The sequence below is a fragment of the Macaca nemestrina genome, chromosome 2, assembly GCF_043159975.1.
Source record: "Macaca nemestrina isolate mMacNem1 chromosome 2, mMacNem.hap1, whole genome shotgun sequence".
In the NCBI taxonomy this organism is placed as follows: domain Eukaryota; kingdom Metazoa; phylum Chordata; class Mammalia; order Primates; family Cercopithecidae; genus Macaca; species Macaca nemestrina.
The window spans coordinates 126412498-126435776 of NC_092126.1; the positions used below are offsets into that span (position 1 = coordinate 126412498).

Sequence of the window (23279 nt, forward strand, 5' to 3'; positions counted from 1 at the left end):
AATGTTTAAAAGATACTCAACTAATAACATTTCTGGCACCCGTATCCCAATTCTCCAGTGAGATATAAATGAGCTACAGCTCCTAGAAAGTCCATCTGAGCAGTGGCTCAAATGCTTTATCTTGCACTTGACATATTAATTTTGCACAAAGGAAATGAGCTGAATTCCTAAATGAACAGTAGGACAAACGGGAAAATATCACTGTGATCAGTGCCACTTTTATCATGTCTTTCTGGAAGCAGAAGAAAAGAAAAAGAAAGAACTTCCAGAAAATAATTCTACCAGGTCAATCAGAATGAGTTCTATCATACTTAATAACATTGTTTTCAGTCTTTGTGGCCTATGGTCAAGAATATAGTGATATTCTTGTGAGAAAGCATCTAGGGCCAGGTGTGGTGGCTCACACCTAAAATCCCAGCACTTTGGGAGGCTGAGGTGGACTGGTCACCTGAGGTCAGGAGTTCAAGACCAACCTGGCCAACATGGTGAAACCCCTCTCTACTAAAAATACAAAGAAGTAGGTGGCACGGTGGCAGGTGCCTGTAATCCCAGCTACTCGGGAGGCTGAGGCAGGGTTATCACTTGAACCTGGGAGGCGGAGGTTCCAGTGAGCCAAGATCGCGCCATTGCACTCCAGCCTGAGCAACCAGAGCAAAACTCTGTCAAGAAGAAGAAAAGAAAGGAAAAGAAAAGAAAAGAAAAGAAAAGAAAAGAGAAAAGAAAAGAGAAAAGGAAAGGAGAGAAAAGAAAAGAAAGCATCTAATACATACATGACAGCCAGATCCGGTAGCTCATGCCTATAATCCCAGCCCTTTGGGAGCCTGAGGCAGGCAGATCACTTGAACCCAGGAGTTTGAGACCAGCCTGGGCAACATGGCAAAACCCTGTCTTTACAAAAAATATGAAACTTAGCCAGGTGTGGTGGTGTGTGCCTGTAGTCCCAGTTACTCAGGGGGCTGAGGTGAGAGGATCGCTTCAGCCTGGGAGGTTGAGGCTCCAGTGAGCTGCGATCTTTCCATAGCACTCCAGCCTGGGTGACAGACAGTGAGCCTGTCTCATTAAAATAAATAAATAAATAAAACATACATGACAAAATAAGTAAAAAGAAAGATTGAATTATCTCATATTGGTGTCATTTCATGCTCAACCTACTGCCGTGCCATTCTCTGCATCTGAGCATTTTCAAAGCCATCAAAAAAATATATTTGGAATGAACTAAAATGCAGAAATGTCACTTCAAAAAGTTTTTATAGTTATTTGCTTGTCATCAACTCCAACTCACAAGCTTAACACTTCCTAAATTATATAAGTTGAGAGAGAATTTGTGCGGTTGGAATTGATAGAGTAAAATTACGAACCTCCCTGTTAAAACAGTAACTTTCTCTCTATGCATTCCTTTTGTAGTTTTGCCTTGTGAAGGTCACGGCAAGCAATCAATGTATCTGGTGGCAGGAACATTCATCTTTTTGGTGCGTGAATTTTGCTCTATAGTTTCAAATATAAAGAGTGTAATTTTAAGCTTCAAATCACTTCTCTGAAGGAAGACACTCTTATTAAAGACAATACAATGTTGGGATATGACTATAGGATTGGGTACTCTTTATAGTTGCTTTCCTATGTGATGTGGGTGAGAACTATCACTGGGTGGAGAAAAATCTAGGTTGCAAAAGATTGCATATTATCTTTTGGTTTGCTGGGATTGTGTAGTTATGAGTAACAAGAAGTTCCATTTTTCTGATCTTCTTCCCAATATAAAGCCTCTACATTGAGCCTGAAAATTATTTCCTGTTTGTGCATGATAAATTGTTTGTTTAAAAAGGCAAAGAGTAAAATTAAAATAGAGATGGAGTGCTAGTTTTCTAAACTTTTTTAAAAAGTTGACTGTCCTTTATATTTCATATGTTTTTATTTCAAAGATTCAAACATGGAAATATTTATTCAATACAATATATTTTAGTCTGAGATGTGTTTTCATTTATTTTTGGAAACAGTCTCACTCTGTCACCCAGGCTGGAGTACAGTGGTGTGATGTCGGCTCACTGCAACCTCCACCTCCTGGGTTCAAGCGGTTCCTGTGCCTCAGCCTCCCTAGTAGCTGGGACTACAGGCACGTGCCATCATGCCTGGCTAATTTTTTTTTTTTTTTTTTTTTGGTCTTTTAGTAGAGATGAGGTTTCACCATTTCACCATGTTGCCCATGCTGGTCTGGAACTCCTGACCTCAGACAATCTGCCCACTTTGGCCTCCCAAAGTGCTGGGATTACAGGCATAAGCCACTGTGCTTGGCCTAAAATGGGTTCTTTAGAATGAACCCTATTCAAAACAAAATATATATCTCAGCATGGAAGTTGGATTCCTCTCTCTTAAGACATCCTTGATTTTCACTAAATGCAAGTTCTGATTATTTTTCAAAACACCTATAATAAAATTATCCTGATTTTAAATTTTTTAAAGATTTATGTACTGTGTTATCATGCCATGATTAGTAGTAATACAGAAGTAAATATTAGCCAATGGAATTAGAAGAAAAGGTAAAAATATATTAGAAACCAAGCAGTTATTATTTTCATTTACTATAAATGATTGTCAGGAAGCACCAAGAATAGCTTAAAACTATTTGGAATGCCAAGCAATAAATATTTTTTAAAAATTATGGTTAACTTAAAAACATTTAACTGAAGTAGTGAATCACAAAACATAAGGTGTCAAATGTCTAGTTTTGCTTATAATTTATAATTATTTGCCAATTTTGGGGGTATAGGATTTCAAGTTTGCCTTTATGCATGAGTTCACTGATTGAAGTTTCATACCCTCCTTAACACACAGCATATCTGGCTATGATTTCCAGTTTTTGCTTCTTTAAAGAAGAGAAAAAAATTAAGATGCTTGTAGGGCAATATTATCAAAAAATCCTTTAGATTTTTATACCTTTTCCCTAAAAATTTTACTGTAGTTTTGCCCAACTGCAGTTGAATATTTTTAGACAGAATTGAATCTTCCCAAAGGTAATCAACTTGTTAAATATAAACAAAGACTATTCCTTTTTTTCACAATAATATGCCATTAAGTTATACAATATTTAATTACGGAATTTCAGTAACAACTGAAACAGAAGCTAGCGGAAACAGGCTTGGAAAGTATAATTATTCTTGGTGCGCATACAACTCAGCTGATAGGGACAGAAGTGCTCCGGTGTATTAGAGAATAGCCCATTAGCCCCGAGCTCCTATGTTTTGCAGAGGGAATAAAGAGCTTTGGTTAATGCGAGAAGTTAGTGAAAGAAGATCAAGTAGTAAATGTTACAATTTACTTAGGAATAAATTTAACAATAAATGTATAGGCCATGTACACTGAAAACCACAAAAGTAAATTAGGTACATCAAAAACTTTTGAATCAATGCAGATATTCCTAGTTCCTGGGTGGGGTTTCAATGTCATAAAGATATCAGCTTTCCTTACATTAATCTACAGATACCATGGAATTTAGGTGAAAATCCAGGCAATTTTTTATTTTAAAACTGGTAAAATCATTAAAAATTATTTTTCCAAAGAATAAAAAAATGCAAGAAGAGTCATGGATATTCTGAAAAGTATAATCAAAGGAACTTTATAAATGTAGCCAAACTATCATAAACTTAAAATGATGGAATCACCATAGTTATGATACAGGAAGAGAAAATTAGATCAATGGCTTTCTACCGAGAGCTCAAAACTAAATTCAAATATTAATAATATTGATAATAAGAATTGAGTGCATTTGACATTTGCATTATGCACTTAACACAACTAGAGAGCAAATAGATTTAATCTATGATGTTGAACAACTGGCTAGTCATTTGAAAAGTCATTCATACATCATTCATTACACCAATATAAATTTCAAATGAGTAAAAAATTTAAAGGTAAAAAAATAAAACACTATAAGTAGTAGAAGAAGGTATGTATGAGCAGTTTTATAATCTTTGGATAGAGAAGGTCTTTCATTGCATGAAACCCAGAAATTATTAAGAGGAAAAGTAGATTTTACTGCATTCAAAAATTCTGTTCAGCTGAACAAAAATATGTCAAACAACATAACAAACATAAAAACGGTCCACCACAAATGACAAAACTTAAATTGCACAAATATGACAATGTTAATACCACTAAAATAGAAATAGCTCTTAAAAACTAATAAGCAAAACAATGGATGGAAGGTAACAGAATTTGTGAAACAAAAAATATAAAGGGGCAATAAATATGTAAAAAGGAAATGCAAATACAGAATTTTAAAAATAATGCATCGAGTTGGCAAATTAGAAAATAATGTCTAGTTTTAACATGGGAAATGAGACTCATGCTCCACTAGTGGGAGTGTAAATTTCTACAGATACTTTGGAAATCGGTAACAGCATTTTAAATGTGTATATTCTTTACATTAAAGACACATATATTTGGAGAAGTATAGAAAGATAAGTACACAAAGATGCTTACTGCAGAATGTATATAGTAGTAACCAAAAAAGAGAAATCAGTACAACTGGTTAAATAATCTTACATCCATAAAATGGATTGCTACAAAGTCATTTAGAAGGATGACATGGTTTTATATTTACTGACATGGAAACATTTCCTATATATAATGTTGTGCAAAAAAGTAGGTTGCAAAGTAATATATGTAGAATTATTACTTTTATATAAAATTATATATATTAATCTCTATATATCCATGCAGATGTATATATATTATGTACATAATGGATGTATTTGTGTGGTAAGGTTGGGTGATTATTTCAAATTTCTATTTTATGTATTTCCATATACTTTTCTATAAAATGTTTATTTTTGTTTATAGAAACTGTAAAATTTAACAATATTTTAATGAATTCATTTTGCTTATCTTTTTAGTTATAATAAAAGTTATTGTGTGCTAAAACATGATTTACATCTACAATGAAGTTTTTGCTTTTTGGTTTTAACTAAATTAAATCTAGAGTTAGGAAGAAAAAAGAAGTTGCTTCCTACAAATAGAATTCTATTTCCACTTTTGTCTAAACATAAATATTCAAAATAAAGAGTTAAACTAATAAATCCCAGAATTCCTGTTTTAAAGAGAAATACAGCAGGAGGTCAACAAGTTTTTACTGTAAATAAGAAAAACTACAGTTCAAACTGACTTACAACAAGAAAATTTACTATTTCATTGGAAGTCCAGATGAAAGGTGGGCTCCAGATCTGGCTTGATGGTGTATGTAGCCCATTATTGTCATCAGGAACTCAAGTTATTTCCATAGCTCAGCAACTTCACTATCTTCAGCCTTGGCTTCAGCCTAAATTGAGTCTCCTCATGGTTCTAAGATGGCTGCCAGTACCAATTATGGTACATGCTTCCTTCCATTGAATGCATCAGGAGAGGAGGAGCAAAACCTCTCCCTTAAGCATGGAATACAAGTCCTCCACTTTGGTCTGATTGGATCAACTTAGGTCACCTGGGCACCTGACCTGTGAGTCAATTGTATTCCAGTATAGTGCTGTGTGTGGATGAGTCTGAACTCAGCTGTATCTACTTCTAAAGCTGGGAATGGGGTAAAATTTTTCATACCTGAAAAAGTTACAAGTCTGTTTGGAACTGGGGAGTGAATAACAATTAGGTAACCAATTGTGTCTACTAAAAATGGGATATATAGATATTATATTTAAAATGTACAATAAAAAGCTTCATTTGAATTTCAATTGGCTGTTCATAATGATTAAACACACTGGGTGAATTTGTAGTTTATCCACTTTAATGATATGTGTTGAGTTCAAGGTTATGAAACAAGTGTAGATTCTCATCCAATGTAAATGTCTTATATCATTATTTTCCTCAAAAATCTGCTTTATGATAGGCCAGCTAATTTGCAAATAAAACAGAAATTACTGTGTTCTAGATACCTTTGTTGCTATCATATTTATAGAAAATGTTTGGATTTTTAAAAAAATCTTAGGAATGAATTGTTATTGTTCTGTTATCTTTGTCAGTGACAAAGGTAGTATTGAGTAATAGATTGTGCTGGAAACAAAAGACTATGCCAAAGGATAGTGATTAGAGAAAGCTTTATATAAAAGCGTTTGGATGAGTACACAAGACAGAAAGGCACAGAGTTCTTGCTGCAATTAGGGAAAGGGGAAATGTTCTGGATCACAAATCTCCCTAAATTTGGGCATATACAATAACTCTAATGTTGAATTTGGTTTTTCCTTTCCAGCAATCCTTACACTATATTTATTGCCAGATCATAAGGAAGTAAACACATGCTATTAACTTGGTTTAATATTTAACTTATGCTGCAACAGACCTAGCTTTCTTTAGTGAAAAGTAATGGATTGTTTTCCACACACAAGCAAATGGAGGCGGGAACAAGTGACACATTACGCCCCTCTTTAAGAGCTCAGCATAGCCTTCCGACTCAAATGCTAATTGAATATTGACTGAAAGATAGCTTTGGGCTCTCCACATAGAAAGAAAACTATGAAAAGCTCTTTGGACTAAATGGCAAATCTACAATTGTTTAGAACTGCTGCTTCAGGGGGAGACATGCTTCTGATTAATTGAAACAAGTGCACATCTTAACCAGTGTCTGTTCACTTTGAAGGTCTATAGTGCTGAATCATAATACACAGCTGTACATAGGCTGCCTGTGGAAAGAAGATAGTAGAAAGAAATCCTTTTCTTTGCTCCACTGCTAGGCAAACAGGAAGGCTGACAAATTATATGGGGCTTTTGTCAAAACTCACAGGGAGTTGTCTCCAATCTGGCCATGGAAAAATGCTGGAGCAAATCATGTACTTTGCAAATGAGACATTGGTTTTTGTTGACAATATTCTTCACAAAATATAAAGCCTCAAGGTGTCTTATGGGAAAACACATCACTTCAAGACAAGGTCAAGGCCAATCACTCTCTATTTGCCAGTCACCCAGAAGTCTACATTATCTTTGATGGACCCTCTGCCTTGGTTTAGTGTTATTTCCATTGGAGCTACTCAGGGGTACAGATCATTTTCAAAGGCTCCCCACTGCCTACCAAATAAAGGACAACTGACAGTCTAGTAGCATTCAGTGTTTACCACTACCTGGTCCTAAGCTACCTTTCTGATCATGCCTTTTGTGTGCTCTTTACTGTAGTTTTGCTTGGCTTTTGTCTTTGCTCATGCTGTGCCTAGCATACCTGTTCTCCTTCCTACCCATGTTCAAATCCTACCTATTTCTCAGCTGCAAATGCAGCCTCCTCTAGGAAGCAGGCCCTTTGGTAAACAGTGTAGTGTTTGGAAGCCTTTCCGATGATGTAATGACCTGGTGACCCAGGAATATCTGAATCTTACCGTAAACCAAAATCTCCTGTTCTCTTAAGAGAGCTATACTGATAGATGATGATGACAAATGGAAAATACCATCATCTCTCAGTATCTGCAGGAGATTGGTTCCAGGACCGCCCCATTCTGGCATATACTACAATCCCCAAATCTGCACATACTCAAGTCTCACCGTTGGCCCTGTGGAACCTGCGTAGGAAAAGTCAGCCCTCACTATGCATGGGTTTCACATCCTGCTAATATATTTTCAATCCTCGGACTTGCACAGTTCAAACCCATGTTGTTCAAGGGCCAGCCATAAAATCACTATATTAGAACTTTCGAAGACTGGGCTGGAGCCTTTCTCTACTCCCATGCCCAGATCCAAATCTTACCACCTCTATTAACACATAAAAGATAGAAAAGATGGTACCAAAGAATGTACGAAAAGAGACAAATGATTGAGAATCTTATGCTTCCTATTTATGCAAATAACTCTAACCATTAAATGTGGTCCATCCAATAACTTTTCTGTAATCTTACCACTAAGATAAGACTCTTTCCACTTGGGGAGGAGTGAGAAAGGGCAGGGAGTTTGAAAGTACCCTATTCTCTGGGTGCCTATGCAAACTTAGGTTGGTTTGGGGGATGAAATCATATGGGAGAAAGGACAAATCCAATATTCTATTTTAGTGTGGTTGGGCACACTGAAAGTTTTCTCCCCAGATTCCAAACTGACACCACAAGTCAGGCTTCCTCCTCTCTCCTTCTATGGGCTTGACATAAACCTGGGTTTATTGTGGGGCTCATGCTTTCTTGGGGCTGGATTAAACTCCATCTGGATCCTTTAGGTCAGCTGGAAGCCAGATGGAATCACATGTTCATTCTCTGAAATGATGCCAGGTTCAACCCTATGAGCTTTGTCCAAGTGTCATTATGTGCTTCACAATGTTATGCAGAAGAGTTTTTGCACCTGCAGGGGCGTATCAGAATATCGGTCACTGAAATTAAATATAACTTAAAGGGCAGGCACTTTGCTTTACATTTTTAGAATTTGTGAAAAAAAAAAAAAGGAACATTCATAGCCCACACATTGTGACAAGTACATAAAAGTTACTATAAGAAAATGAAGACAAAGGTCAACAATTGCTGTAGGGAAATGCCTTTGAACTATTGATTCAAGATGCTTCTACATATAGGCATTGATTTTCTGAGATTTTTCTACAAATCTCCCCACAAAATTATAAAACTGATCTGTGCTGGATAAAACATTCAAGCCTAATTCATGACCTTTTCTTACAGTGTGAAGAAATCTATATCTTCTTTTCTCTCTTTTCCCCATACCTTCCAGACATTTCACTTAATCTTCTTAAAATGCTACGTTGGTCATGTCATTGTCCTGCTCAGAATTCTTCAGCAGTTCTCTATTGCCTGCAATGTGAAGCCCCCCACTCCTTAATCCCCTTACCTTGGTGAAGGGCATCTATCATCATGAACCAACCTTTGTTCTTATTTTCTGTCCAATATTGGAATCTTACACAATTGTATTCGTCTGTTCATATGTCCTCAAACTTGCTGTGCATTATCTCATCTCCGAAGAGAGTTGAAAGTATCCTTCCCTTCTCTCAAAATGTATCACACTGCTATCACTTGATCTTCTCAGTCAGCTTGAGGCTTAGTTCAAATACCACTTCTTCCACCAAGCCTGGCCAAAGGCTATTTCATTCATTAGGCAATAGAGGCATGGGGACTGGAGCCTTGAAACTCTCCAAGGCACTAAAAAAAAATCCAAGATCCTAAATATTGTCTTCAAAATGTAGGAATAAACATGAAAAATCTAAATTAATATTCAATTAAGTGACTTCCAAACACATATTGACTCCATTAATTGTTAAATTTAGTCCTCATAAAAATACTGATACCATTGAAAACAATGGTGGTTTTTTGTTGTTGTTGTTTGTTTTTAGACTGAGTCTTGCTCTGTCACCAGGCTGGAGTTCAGTGATGCTATCTCAGCTCACTGCAACCTCTGCCTCCCGGGTTCAAGTGATTCTCCTGCCTCAACTTCCTGAGTAGCTGGGATTACAGGCTCGCACCACCACGCCCAGCTAATTTTTGTATTTTTAGTAGAGATGCGGTTTCACCACGTTGGCCAGGATGGTCTCAATCTCTTGACCTTGTGATCCACTCGCCTGGGCCTCCCAAAGTGCTGGGTTTACAGGTGTGAGCCACCACGCCCTGCCAAGGATTTTTTTTTGTTTTTTTTTGTGGTTTTGTTTTTTTTTTTTAAGTTTTCACGGATTCCTCTGAATGCACCATGATTCCTGATAAATCATAGTCATTTATTATATAGACAAAGAGCTTCGAAAGCAAGATTGAAAAATATACATTCCAGTCTTTTCAATAACCAAGTAGATGTGCAATGTGACATACATTTAAATTTTTTATGAGGTGAGGTGGACCCTCTAAAAGTGTGAATCACTATGACTTTCACAATTCTGCAATAAAATAAAGATTAAATAAAATGAAGCAAGTTTTTAAAAAGTCTAAAATGGCCCAGGCCATTCTTATTGTAAATCCAAGACTGACTGTGCAATGGGAAGAAGCCCTAGGTGCAGTTAAGTGGTCCAGGTTGGTGCTCTGTAGCCCATTCCAACCAGTGGGACTTCTCCAGACCTCACTTTTACTTATTACAAAACAGGAATTTATAACTGTCTCACATATACTCAGAGGGTTGTTTTAATGAAGCAATGAGATAATTTCAGTGGATAGGCTACAAATTGTAGAGAATATGTATTACTATTCTGAATAGTTATGAACCAACAATCATGAACTCATGTATCACCTATTTATTGAACACCTATTATACATACATACAATCTGTCAGACACTGGGGGAGACTAAATGATCTCTGCAGAGTCAGGAGAAAGAAAAAGAAACAGTTATACATTGAAGTAAGGTGTGCTGAATGCCTCAACGTACTTAACATAGCACATGGTTAAGTGTGAAGGCTGGAGTCAGACTGCCTGGCCCCAACCCATGTACTATATCTGTGACCTAAGACAAGTTTCTTATCTGCTTTTCCTCTTGGTTTCCTCTTCTGTAGGATTGGGTGATTGATTAGTACCTATCTTATAGCGTTGCTATAAAGATTAAATGAGATAAGGCTTGTAAATATATAGAAGTGACTACACAGGGTAAAGGGCCAATGAATGCTATTTATTCCTGTACTTTATAACTGAGTGTTACCTTCTACCTAGGAAAGTAATGGAAGGCAAGGTAGAGAGGGCTTTTCAAGCAGGAGTGCAATGATACTGAGGCTCACAGAGAGCAATGAACACCACAGGGATGTTAAGTGGCTTAATGGGCTGAAGCGAAGGGTGTGTGCAGGAAAACTGCAGTAATTAAGCCTGAATGGGGAGTGAAGATCTACTTTTGTCATGCAAGTAAGTTTCTATTTTATCCTGTGTAGGCAACAGAAAGCTACAGAAGAATTCTCAGCCATTGTTTGAAACAATGGTATCAAATACAAGCCATGACTCTATTTGTGTTTCAAAAGTATCACTCTAGTAGTGGGTAAAGTATGGGCAAGAAAAGGGGCAGAGAGAACAGTGAGAACTTACTGCAAAAGTCCATGCAAGCAATCATGTGGGCCCAAGGCAGGACATTAGTGATGAAGATGAAGTGAAGGAGAAAAACAACGATTTCCTCAGGAGAAACATGGAGAGAACACATGCATTCTTTGGTGGTGAGGATGAACAATCAAAGATTTTTTTTTTCTTTTTCTTTTTTTTTTTTTTTTTTTGAGACGAAGTCTTGCTCTGTCGCCCAAGCTGGAGTGCAGTGGCGTGGTCTCGGCTCACTGCAAGCTCTGCCTCCCGGGTTCACGCCATTCTCCTGCCTCAGCCTCCTGAGTAGCTGGGACTACAGCCTCCCTCCACAGCGCCTGGCTAATTTTTTTGTATTTTTAGTAGAGATGAGGTTTCACTGTGTTAGCCAAGATGATCTCACTCTCCTGACCTCATGATCCGCCCACCTCAGCCTCCCAAGTGCTGGGGTTACAGGCGTGAGCCACCACGCCCGGCCTGAACAATCAAAGATTTTAAGATGAATTGCACATTTGTGCCTTGGCCAGCTCAGTTATATGGTAGCGCCACTGGGTGGCCATTCACTGAGTTAGAAAATACAAGGGGAAAGAATTTGGATGAGAAGAAAAATTGTATCATTGAATGGTGTGAGGACATTGAAAGGAGATGCCATGGAGGTCAATGCTCCTTCAAGTGTGCTCTGTAGGCCTGTGTCATCTGTGAACTACTTCTTATTGGCCGTCACTGAGATAAAGTGCTTATACCAGAGATTACATCAATTTAATCACCATGCATACTGCTCAATACAGCTGACAACTTTTATAGCAAGACTTTCCTTGCAGAAGAAAGTAATGAGTTGATTTACATTCTAGTCCAAGTTCTTTACAAAGCATTTACTGACCTGCACCTGTCTGTGGCCACACCTTTAGCAGCACTGATGCAAATGGCTAGATGTATGGGTCTGGCAGTCTGGCAGTCTGGCAAGAGGCCTATGCTAAAGACAAAAGATTCGCAAATTTTAAGTGTAGAGATGTTAGTAAAGTCATGTTAGCAATGGAGTTGCTGAGAAAGATGGTATGGACAGAAGAGGGCTGTGTTTTTTAGGACTGCCATAACCAAGTATCACCAACTGGGTAGCTCGAGCAACAGACATTGTCAGAGGCTAGGCGATGATCAAGGTGTCATCAGAGTAGGTTCCTTCTAAGATGGAAGAATCTGTTCCATGACTCTCCACTAGTCTCTGGTAATTTGTGGACTATCTTTGGTGTTCTTTGCTTATAGAAGCATCACCCCAATCTGTCTTCCGTTTCATGTGGCATTCTGTGTGTGTGCATATCTCTGGGTCCAAATTTCCCCATTTTATAAGGACATCAGTCATAATAATAGATTATAGCCCACCCTAATGATCTCATCTTAATCTGTCAAATAAAGTCACATTCTGAGGCAGTAGGGGTTAGGAATTTGACATATAAATTTGAGGGGAACATAACAAACCCATAACAAGAGCCAAGAATGGAAATCTAGGAAACACCAATATTTACGATTCAGACACTCACCCTGTCCTGACTTAGTCTACGTCAGTGTATCTCAACTTCTCAACCAGATTGCTAGGTTCCTAGAGGTCAGGAAGGCCATCTAAAATGACTTTACATACTTTTTCTACAGGATCTAGTGAGTTTCTTGTACATAGAAGTGGTTCAAACAACATTGTCTGATGATGTATAACAAACAAAACTTGAATATGGAAGAACCCCCAAGAAATGTTTTGAACACAGTATGTTATGACACACTGCCTTATAGACAACAGTTGCTATACTTGTCAGAAAAATCGCCAATGTACATGTTCAGGATGTATTTCAACTCATTTGCTTAAACAACTCCATGCCTACCATTCACACCAAAAGGCTGTTTTTCTACATGGGCAACAGAAGGCATAATTATTTGCAAGAATTTTCAATGTTTTCCCTTTGCTTTCCTAAGAGGCATAGTAGATTCTTCTCTGGACCACTCAGCATGTTTGCCAAAATCCCATTATCTTTTTAAAAGCATTACCACTCCCAGAGGATTTGCAACTTAGCATGTGCTCCTGGAACACTTAGGGATTAAAAAAAGAAGAAAAAAAAGTTAACTTCAAAGTATCTCAGAACTTTTTTACTGCACAGAAGTAATTCTGAGAAGCACATGATGAGTTGATATTTTCCTCCCATAGGCTGCTGAAAAGACATCAATACATTATCAATTTATTTCATATCTCTTGATTTTAGAATGGTAGACAGCAGATTGGAACACTTGAGGGCTTGATAATTCAATTTATTTTCAAACCTTTTTCCCACTTGTTAAAATAAAAGGAATAACACAGCAAAACTAATTTTCTTTGACTAGTGAAACGTATCAGGAAAGTCCATATATAAGAAGCAGTTTTACTTTTCATTGACGTTTTATACATAGCATATTCTTATTACCATATCCAATATGCAGTAGCTCTATAGTTATTATTTATTTATACCTTAACTATACCCAGAAAGGACTTTAGGCAGCTTACAATAAAATAACAGAAAATAATGCCAAAATCCTGTAAGAGAATAAAAGTAGAGAAAATAAGCACATTTATTTATGCCTAAATATGTAGAACTTACAGGTTCTGTGATATAACTTTGGCAACACTGTGGCTGATGGTAAATTAAACAGCTTAATTTTCACTAAATCAAATGAAATGTCCTAAAAAATGCATACCCAGTATGAAAACTTATTTCTTTGGCTTCTGCTGATTTTAATGTTTCATCACTTAAACACACACTACGGTGATTCAACTAGGATTCACCCATTGCAAGAGATTCATAAAGAAGACTTCTCTCTATAATGGATCTAGAAATTTGTCACTTTTTGGTATTAACAAACAAAGTTAAGAGGTAATAGATGGAAGGTTTCTGCAACATAACTTATTTTGAAGCCATTTGATAATTGGTTAACTCTGAGAAGCTTTTACAAAAGTAAAAATTATAGAGACAACGTCTCTGTAATAAAGGTGACTGCATTTAAGACTTTTATTTCCTCTCTTTGGAAGCTCTCTAGGAAATAAAGCATCAGTGTGAAGTCTCAACAGTTGAACACTTACTGAACACCTACTACATGTCAGGTACTGTTTTGGGAGATGGGAATCTTACAGTCTAGTGGGTGACAGGCATGTGTAAAAAGGGTAATTTAAATATAAAGTAAAGGAGGTAAAAGGAATGATTGACTAAGGAGTTACAGTAGTACTTAGCCCACTAAAAAGCTTTGAGTAAGGTTTCCTAAAGGAGATAACACTTGAGTTATAATAATTAAAGGATGAACAAGAGTAAATCGCGTGAAGAAAGGTGAGAAAGACATTTTGCAATAAGAAACAGTATGAACAAAGATACTGTAGTCTGAAATACTGTGGAGGAGTTTGGGGAACTAAAATGCAAGAACACTATTTTTACTGTTACTGATAATATTTGCCCATACACCCCATATTAAAAATTTTAGATAAAGATTTTAAGCAACTAACATGTTTTTTCTCTTACAATGCTTACTATTTTTTCCCCATTTTACAGATCAGGAAACTAGGAAGTAAAGACATGGATAATGTTCTCAGGGTCACAAAGTCAACATGTCACAGAGCCGACCAGGAATTTGAACCAAGGACTGATAGTCTACAGAGTTAGAAGTCTTAGTCTCTGTACTCTATTGCATATTACCTACTTATGCAAGTCTTACTCTATCTAGAGATATGAAGTTTTGAACATATATGCTTAGAATTTACTCTCTACACAAACATAAAAGTATTTTATGAGTTCATTTTTAATGGTCATGGTAATAGTCAATATCAGTATCAATAGTCAATATGGTAATAGTCAATATCATTAGTATAAACCAACATTTTTAAAAGAGCTATTTGGATCGAGGACAAAAATATTAGGACTTGAAAAAGGCAGGTGACCTATTCAATGATAACAAACATAGTGTCTTTCCTCATAGTGGTTATGAAGAAAATAAGGAACTCTGAGGATCCCATCATTTACCAGTTGAGTGACCCAGCACCCCATTATCTGAGCCCTCTGATAAGCTTGTGGCAAATCTTCCCGTGTACATGTGCTTGATATTAGCCATTTAAAATATCTCCTATGAGTTCTATCCACGTTGCTTTTGTCAAAGTGAGGTTTTGAAGCCAGACAAATGGGTCCCTGTTTTTTGTTCAAAGAAATACAAGTGAAATGTCTCAACAAAAGTGGAAGAACAGAGATGTATTATACCCTGGACCCCATCTGATTTATAGGTGATACTCTAATCATAACTACCTGCCTTCTGGTATTCTTGCATTTTAGTTCACCAGACTCCTCCATACTGTTTCATGATGATCATCATGATAATAGCAATAATGAATATAAGACTTGTGATAGCTAGTACTTCATATATATTAACTTGGCCAGTCCTTTCAGATAAAAACATTGCACATATCAACTTAGCAATAACAAGAGCTAACACTTGTATTGCACTTACACATTCCGGACATTGTTCTAACTGCTTTACTATATTATCTCAGTTAATTTTCACAAGAACCCAATGATCAAGGTACCACTGCAATTTCCATTTCATTCATGAGTAAACTGAGCCTCAGAGAGGTTAATTGTCTAAGATCACAGAGCGAGTTAGGGGTACAGCAAGAAAGCAAACCGAGGCATTCTAATTTCAGAGTCTATGTCCTTAACCACTGTCCTTCACTGTCCATCTTGCTATATCAATAGCAAGAGATAGACTCAATGCATTGGCTTAATTCATCCCCCTTTCCTCATCTATTAAAAACAGAAAAGTAATCATATCACATGCCTAGACTGACAAATGAAAAAGTAATAATTCTGATAATCGGCCCTCCAATTTGGCAAAAAGTATAAATCTAATACCAACAAGAAAACTACTATAGTTGCCAGAGACAAGGAACACAGAGTTCTAAATTTCAGCTACTCCTCTTGGATGCTTTACAGGGGCCAGGGTCAGATCACTGATATTTGTTAAGCAATTGTAAAAGGAGATGGTGTTGGCAAGAACCAGATAGCTGGTATCCCACCATCCAGATTTATGTGGTGGATGGGTATCTTGGGCCAATTTAGTTAAAAGTGATTAACATTATATTATTTAAATGATGGTTGGGTAGTCTTATTTCCATTGCTTTTTGCAAATCCATAAAAACTCAGGCCCAGTGTTGTCATATCTTCCACTTGTAAGAGAAGCCAGAAATCCAGATTTTTTTATGTGAAATATTTTGATAGTTTTAAATGTTGAGAACTAATTCAAAATTTGAAAAGTGCTTTGTGGGCAAAATACATTTGTGGATCAGTTTCAGCCCATAGGCCACAGTTTACAATCTCTCATGTAGTCTGCAGTCTTATAACCTTTTGAAATTTCACCTTATGTGAAGATTTAGACAGTTGGACTAATGAAATCTACCTTCATCTCTAACCATCTTGGATTCTTTAAGACACTGACTTGTTTTGTAATGTAAAATCGTACCAAACACAAGTTTGAATGAATTTATAAGTCTTGGTAAAAAGTAATCTCATTGTTCAGAAAGAACCATCAACTCCTATATCTGGAGAGGACATTAGAAATTATCTGAAGCTTGTCCATCCCCCTCTCCACATGAAAGATTAAGAAATTATCCCAGAGACTTGCCTACAATCAGTGGTTCATTAGTGGCAGGGTGTGAGCTACAACACGGGCTTCAAAATACAGGTTGAGTATCCCTTATCCTCAATGCTTGGAGCAGACGTGTTTTGGATTTTTACAGGATTTTAGAATATTTGCGTTATACTGGTTGAGCATCCCTAATCCAAAAATCTGAAATCCAAAGTGCTTCAATGAGCATTTCCATTGAGCATCATGTCATGATCAAAAAGACTGATTTTGGAGCATTTCAGATATTATATTTTTGAATTAGGGATGCTAAATCTGTATATCCTTTCCCTTCATCATCTAGCTTTTTTCATTCTGTTATGGAGGTCATTTAGGCTCCTAGATCCTGCCATTCCTGCAGTCACTTCTGTACCAGTCTCTTCACTTACATGCACCAGTAAGTCACTCATCCTCTTTTTTTATTTAGCCTGGGTTTCTGTCACTTAGAACCAACAGAATCTGACTGACATTGTCTAACAGTGACTCTTTTCCACATTTCTGCTACCTAGTGTTCTTCTCCAGACTGGAACACCTGTTTTTCCTACGCTTACTCAAATGAAACTAATTTTTAAAGACCTAATCCCAGTCTACTTTCTTTATGAAGACTTTTTTCTACTGTTGTATCCAACTGTGTGTGCATGACTCTTACTTCTTCCTTCCCCCACTTTAGTACTTCTAATCAGCGTCTTACAGCTAAAACTTTCTTATTCAGCTTATTTAACATATACGTATGTTATCTTCCAAACTAGAAATAAGCTCTCCCGATTCAGGAACCATATCTCACAGGTACCAATTGCTTCTGTCATCGAGCCTGGGTGAGCACTTGGTGCAATGAGCAACTGGTTAGTTATTTAGAACATATTTCTAAGTTAGAACTGTCATCATTCCAGCTCAAGTTTTATAGACACCTGTCCCCAAATCACAAATACTGGTTATATTTCAATATGATAGCTTACGATTGTTTATTAAATTTGCTTTTACAGTGGGAAGATCCCTAAATCATTTGACTTTTATCATTTTACTCAGTACAATTCTTCAGGGATGAAACATTTCCTTTGTTCTTCAGTCTAGTTTTAGTGAATCACAAGCCTATTCCAGGTGTGTAATGAAGCAAAAACCTCTCATAGTATTCTGCATCTTCAGAAAGTCTCTGCTATCAGTACATAACAGCGGCTTCCCAATGCACCAAGGAAAATGGGGAGTTGGGGAATGCCAAAAAGCCCATTTAAATAATTTGGTTCTTCCCCTGATGAAGAGAAAGAATTCTTTTGAAGAAAACTTGGTTTAACAGTCTTTGTTCTCTCAAAAGGTAGAATTTTTTTAGAATGCAAATCATATGTTGCACTAACAAAGCAAACCTTAAGAATTTTGACTGGTCGAACCAAGTGCCTCAAAATATATCTGAATAGACACTTTATTATTGATTCAAAACACACACATACTTGCACTCTCTCTCACACACATATATAGTTAGCTAGTACTAGGTCTTGATTTTTATGAAAGGTATGGCTTTTGAGTCTTGTCCAAATAAAGCCAAGTAAATGAATAAAGAAAGAATTTCTATGATTATGACTCAACATTAGCCATAATTTCATGGGCAGATATAAGCTGAATCATATGGAAATGAGTAGCTTGAACTTACAAGACATTTGTCCTCTTGAATGAAATAGGAATTGCTGTGTAATAGACAGTTTTAAGGATTATCCTTTTCCCCCATCATACACAGACACACATGTATACTATACCTATGTATGTAGACACAATACTCATTTTAGGCTATTTGAATAACTCCTACCTCATTTAAAAAATGGTCATGTCAATCTAAATATTACATGAGTTGCTAACACTGCCTGCTTTTACATTCCCTAACTATACGTAGCTAGTTCACACAAGGTAGCCACCCATCACCGTTACTACATAATTTAGAAACATATGGTATAGCTTTGCCATGCCAACTTCTAGGTATTCACTCTACCATTCTGACAAAAGAAGAAAAAACAAAGAACTGCTTTCCCAATTGTCATTTCTGAGCTACTGAAACATACATTGTTACATTCTGGTGGGGAGATTTTTGTTTTGGTCATAAATTATTATTGCCACCATGTTATATTTAGATTCACAGTAATGTAACATAATATACCAGTAAATGATAAAATGCTTTTTTCAAATAGTCTGTTTAAAGTCCCCTCTTTAATTGGGAAGATTGTTGGACTGCTCTTTTTCTCAGTAAAAGTGAAACCAAAGTAATTACCAAAATTATCCAAGTGATGGTAGTCTCCCTCTGTTCCTTCTGAAGAGTTCTTCTGAGCTAAAATCTTTTTCCTTTCAGCTTAAATGACATAGTAAAGTTGGTATAGTCTAGTGTTCAAATTTACCCACTAACAGCCCATCCCTCTCCTTCATATTCTTTAAGAAGTTAAACCTAAGCATCCACTTTGCCCATAGTGACTATATTTGATGGGTGTCCAGAGGAAGAAAGGAGGACCTCTCTCAATTCAAAGAGAAATAACTCTGGGTAAAGAAGTACACCTGACCTGTTGTCAGGATTCTAGGGCTCTTTTTATCCTAGACTATTTCTAGCCAGTATCTCATGGGATCAGAATGCCTCACACTTCAATTGCCATCTTTTACCCATCTACATGGTACTTTAGGCAAATAAAATTTGAGTCTCAGTTTTTTAAAAAACAAGGATGGCAATCTGTACATTGTTAGAGTTAGGAGATTTAAAAAATGATTTAAGAACAGAAAAAATAACTTCGGCTGAAAACTAAGCAAATCTGAATAAACTACAGACTTTAGTTAATAATAATGTATCAATATTAGTTTATTGTAACCCATGTCCCATACTACTGTAAGATACTAAGAAGGGAAATTAGATATGTAGTATATAGGAACTCTCTGTACCATTTATCAATTTTTCAGTGAATTGAAAGCTGTTCAAAAAGAGCCTATTCAAAAAATGATCTATGTGCCTTTCACATAGTAGGCACTTGAAAAAGTGGTAGTCAGTATTGTGATATAGATTATTTGGTTTCACACGGTGCATTATACTCTGTACAATATGCTCTTTTCTCCATAATTCAGCAATTCCTTTTCATAGATTCTGTCTCTCTGACATCCATGTCACCTTATCCCTTTCTCTACATTTTTCTTCTTTTTCTAGTTCATCCTTTTCTATTCTACTGCAAACTCACGTTTAGTTTACAACTAGTTTATCTTTCTTCAAGACTAACTTTAGCTCATCAACTCTATTTGTTGGCTTTAAACTTTACCACAGTGATTATGCAAACCTTTTAATTACTCTCAATGATTGCTTATTTTTTAAAAATCAGAGTTCCAAGCTTTCTACTTGAAGGAGCAAAACACACTTTTCTAGAAAGGCATTAAAAACTTACAAATATAGCAGTGAAAAATCTTTTTGTAATAAGGAGATATATATATATAATTTTTGTAAAAATTTAGTTTCCCAGTATAGCCAACAGCCCTGGGATAGCTTCAGTGGGATATGTATTTAGCAACAGTTTGTTGTGATAACTAAAAATAGTTTGACCAAATGCCAGTGTTATCAATCTGTCCTGGAGTCTCTCTGATGTTAAGGTCACGCGTAAAAATGGAACCAGCATGCCCCTCAAAACCACAGCTTTGCGTGGATTCAGGTAAAACATACAATCAGATCAGAAAAATCTGGCCTCATAATGATCTCTAAGGTGGCTGAAGGTTCTGTTTAGAAGAATTTGTCTCTGTGGGATTTCTTTCTCCATGCTAGCTCTGGACTTAAGCATCTATTTAAAGGACAGCGCTCTAGAGACTTTGATAAATGTGTCTAGACACCCCCACCCCCCACCCCTTTCAACCTAACACTTAAAGTCACAGTTTTCATTGTCAAAGGAATGGGATATTTTTGGCTGGTGCTGTTATTACTGGGATAGATTTTGGAAGCTGAAGTTCCCATGCTATAAAGACACAATTACAACAGGAATTCCAAACTGAAATGTGAAACATTAGGCCCCGTGAACTCAACATCCAACCTTAAAATAATATCCCAAAAACTTTTACTGCTCTGAGGATACTTTTGCTCTACTGCAGTCCAAAATACGAACTGAAAAAACAAGGGGCCACAGATAGAGATGGAGAGCCGTGTGTGTAACCCACCTCCTGTCTCTCACCCTGGAAATGAGTTTTATCTTTTAATGAAACGATATCCAAGCTCATGATGGCTGAAATAAATTATCAGTGCTGGGTGGTGTGTGTACACATGTAAGCAAAACAAACAGAAATCTGTGCTAACTCAAGGTAAGGGTGGAGAAATGTGGAAAACCTAATGCTACTACAGCAACATGTTATTTGGTCATAAATGGCAGCAACCGAAAAATTCACTATTTTAAGACACTAGTCTCACAATCTTAATGGGATTACGACTGGCCTCTCACACTGCCTCTCTGACTGGCTTTTCTGATAGCTCAAGTGCTGCAAATTTATTTAAAAGAGAGAATAGAACGCTGACTTTCTTCACTAACTCACTTCAACGGGGTGCCTGACTGCTTCTCTTCTGCCGCCACCCTCCGCCACTGCCCCTCATTTTTCAGTACCCCTCATCCCTTCCTCCAGCTAAAGAACAGCTGATAGAAGTAGGCACCTTAAAAAAAAAAAAAAAAAATCAAAGGCAGCCCAGAGCTGCTTCAGCCTTGCCCCAACCTCAGACAGAAAAAGCTTTTGATGCCTCTGATTGCGAGGCTTTTTGCAGCTGTACTTTATCAAGGCAGCAGTGGCAGGGCTTGGAGGACCCAGGCGAGCCAGAAGGTGGCGGCGAAGTCACCTTGAGAAGAGGAGAAGAGGGTCAAAGAGAGGAAGGCGGAGGGGCTGACCCGGACGGAAGGACCAGAAGGCGTGCCCCTGCACTGGGGTCAGTGAGGAAGGGTCAGGGGGACTGGAGAGAACTCCAGCCATAAGGAAGCAGTGCCCCAGGACCCTTTGGCGACGCTAGTCGGTGATCGGCTGACCCGGGCAGGGAGAGGAGGGTGCCCTTCGCAGAGTCACGGGAAGCTTCGCCTTCCGGGCTTGCTTTCTCCCGCCTGCCCCTGCGCTTGCTCTCCGCCCCAGCGAGCGGAGCGCTGCTCCAAGACGCTCTTCTCCCTCCACCTCTGCGCCCCCGCCTGCCGTTTCCCCCGCCCGCCGATCGCACGCCCAGGAGGGCGGGCCCGGAGTTGAGCGCAGCCGCCCGCCGCTGGAGAGCGCTGGGAGCCCTGCAAGCGAGCAAGGCCTCTCTGGGCGCCGCGGGCTGCAAGTCACTCCCCCAGCCTTTCGGGCCACAAAGCGGGACCTGCCTGCCTCGCTCTCCTCAACGCTCCCGGGCTGGGGGGCTCGGGCACGCGGCACTGCGCTCCGCGGCCCTAGCCGGTCCCAGGCAGCTCCAGGAGCGCTCCAGGCTGGGTTGGGCCGGGCCTCGGCGAGCCCGGCCGCTGGGAAGGGGCCTCGTAGCCCTTTCCCCAGGGCGCGGTCTCCACCTTTCCTGCTCCTCCTCGCCAGCTGCGCCTCCAGCTCCCATTGTTCGCCCCGCCCGCCTGGCGACGTCCGGGTGCTGCTCCCTGGGCCTCCCAGGCGCACCTACCTTCTGCTGCCGGCGAGCCATGTCGGTGGGCTGCTTGGCATTAAAGGGGTAGGCGATGCAGCGCATCACGAACACATACAGCTGCAGCCTCTTCTTCCTCTCCTCCTCCTCTTTCTGCAGCCGCTCCAACTCTTCCTTCTCCTTCTCGCTCACCACCGACGGGCTGGGGCTGGAGGGCCGGCCGCCGCCAGCGCGGCTGCTGGGTTGCAGCCCCCCGGCCCCGCCGCCGCTGCTCGCGCCGCTGCCCCCGCCGCCGCCTGCGCCCACCCCGGCTCCGGCGCCGGCGCCGGCGCCCCCTAGCCCGGCGCTGGCGGCGGAGCCCTCGCTGGTACGGCTGGGAGACAGGCGCGCGCCGGACGCGGCCGAGCCGAGCACCTCCTTGCCGCTTTCCTCCTCCACGATCTCATCCGATTCTTCTTCGCTGGACGAAGGGTCCAGCATAGTGGCGCCTGGGGAGCGGGGTCTCTGGAGCCCCCGGCTTGGAGTGCAAAAGGTGGGGGGCGCTGGAGGCAGCCGGGGATCAGATCTCCCGGGTGGGCGCTTCTCCCCAGGTCAGGGAGCGAGAGGGCTGCTGCTCAGCCTCGGCCGCCGCGACTGATCCTCTGCCCGGCGGTCGCGAGCTGGGCTCAGACCCAGGAGCGCAAAGGGAGGAGGGGAAGGGAGAGGTGCGTCCGTGGACTCGAGGTGGGCAAGTGGGAGAATCAATTGCAAGCCCTGAGCCCGCAGCCGGATGCCATCTGCGGCCGCTGAAGGAGGCGCCTCCAGAAAAGATGCCGAGTGTTGCAAGCTGTCGATGCAGCCAAGAGCCGAAGAGGCATCTTGCCGATTGGGGAGGGAGCGGCGCTTACGTGTTTATTGGCTTAACTCTCCCGTGTCCGCGGCGTAAAGGGCTGCTGCAGAGGGCTGGAGCGGGGAGAGCGCGGAACGTCCTCAGAGCCTCAGTACTTCTGACCCCAATACCTTGCCACCCTCCTCCCCTGCCCGCTTCGTGGATATTTTTTTTCTTGATCTCTGGCTCTCATTGCCTCAACCCCATTTCCCCTCCCGCGGACAAAAAGTTCTTGGGGGAGGGAGAAATCCGGA

At 39.4% G+C, this 23279-nt stretch overlaps 1 protein-coding gene across 12 annotated transcripts in view; it reads right to left on the reverse strand.

Annotated features, from left to right (window-relative positions):
- Positions 1-23025, reverse strand: part of LOC105483175 (calcium dependent secretion activator) — a 491506-nt gene extending 468481 nt beyond the window's left edge. For 6 of the 12 annotated variants that reach the window (XM_011744014.3, XM_071092024.1, XM_011743994.3 and 3 more), the window contains exon 1: positions 22197-22954. In XM_011744014.3, coding sequence (XP_011742316.1) covers positions 22197-22637 — 441 coding nt within the window. In that variant the 5' untranslated portion in view covers positions 22638-22954. Of the gene's footprint in view, positions 1-22196 lie in introns of all 12 variants that reach the window. The other 6 variants (XM_011743930.3, XM_011743979.2, XM_071092027.1 and 3 more) reach the window with 4 other exon arrangements.
- Between the last annotated feature and the right edge of the window lie 254 nt (positions 23026-23279).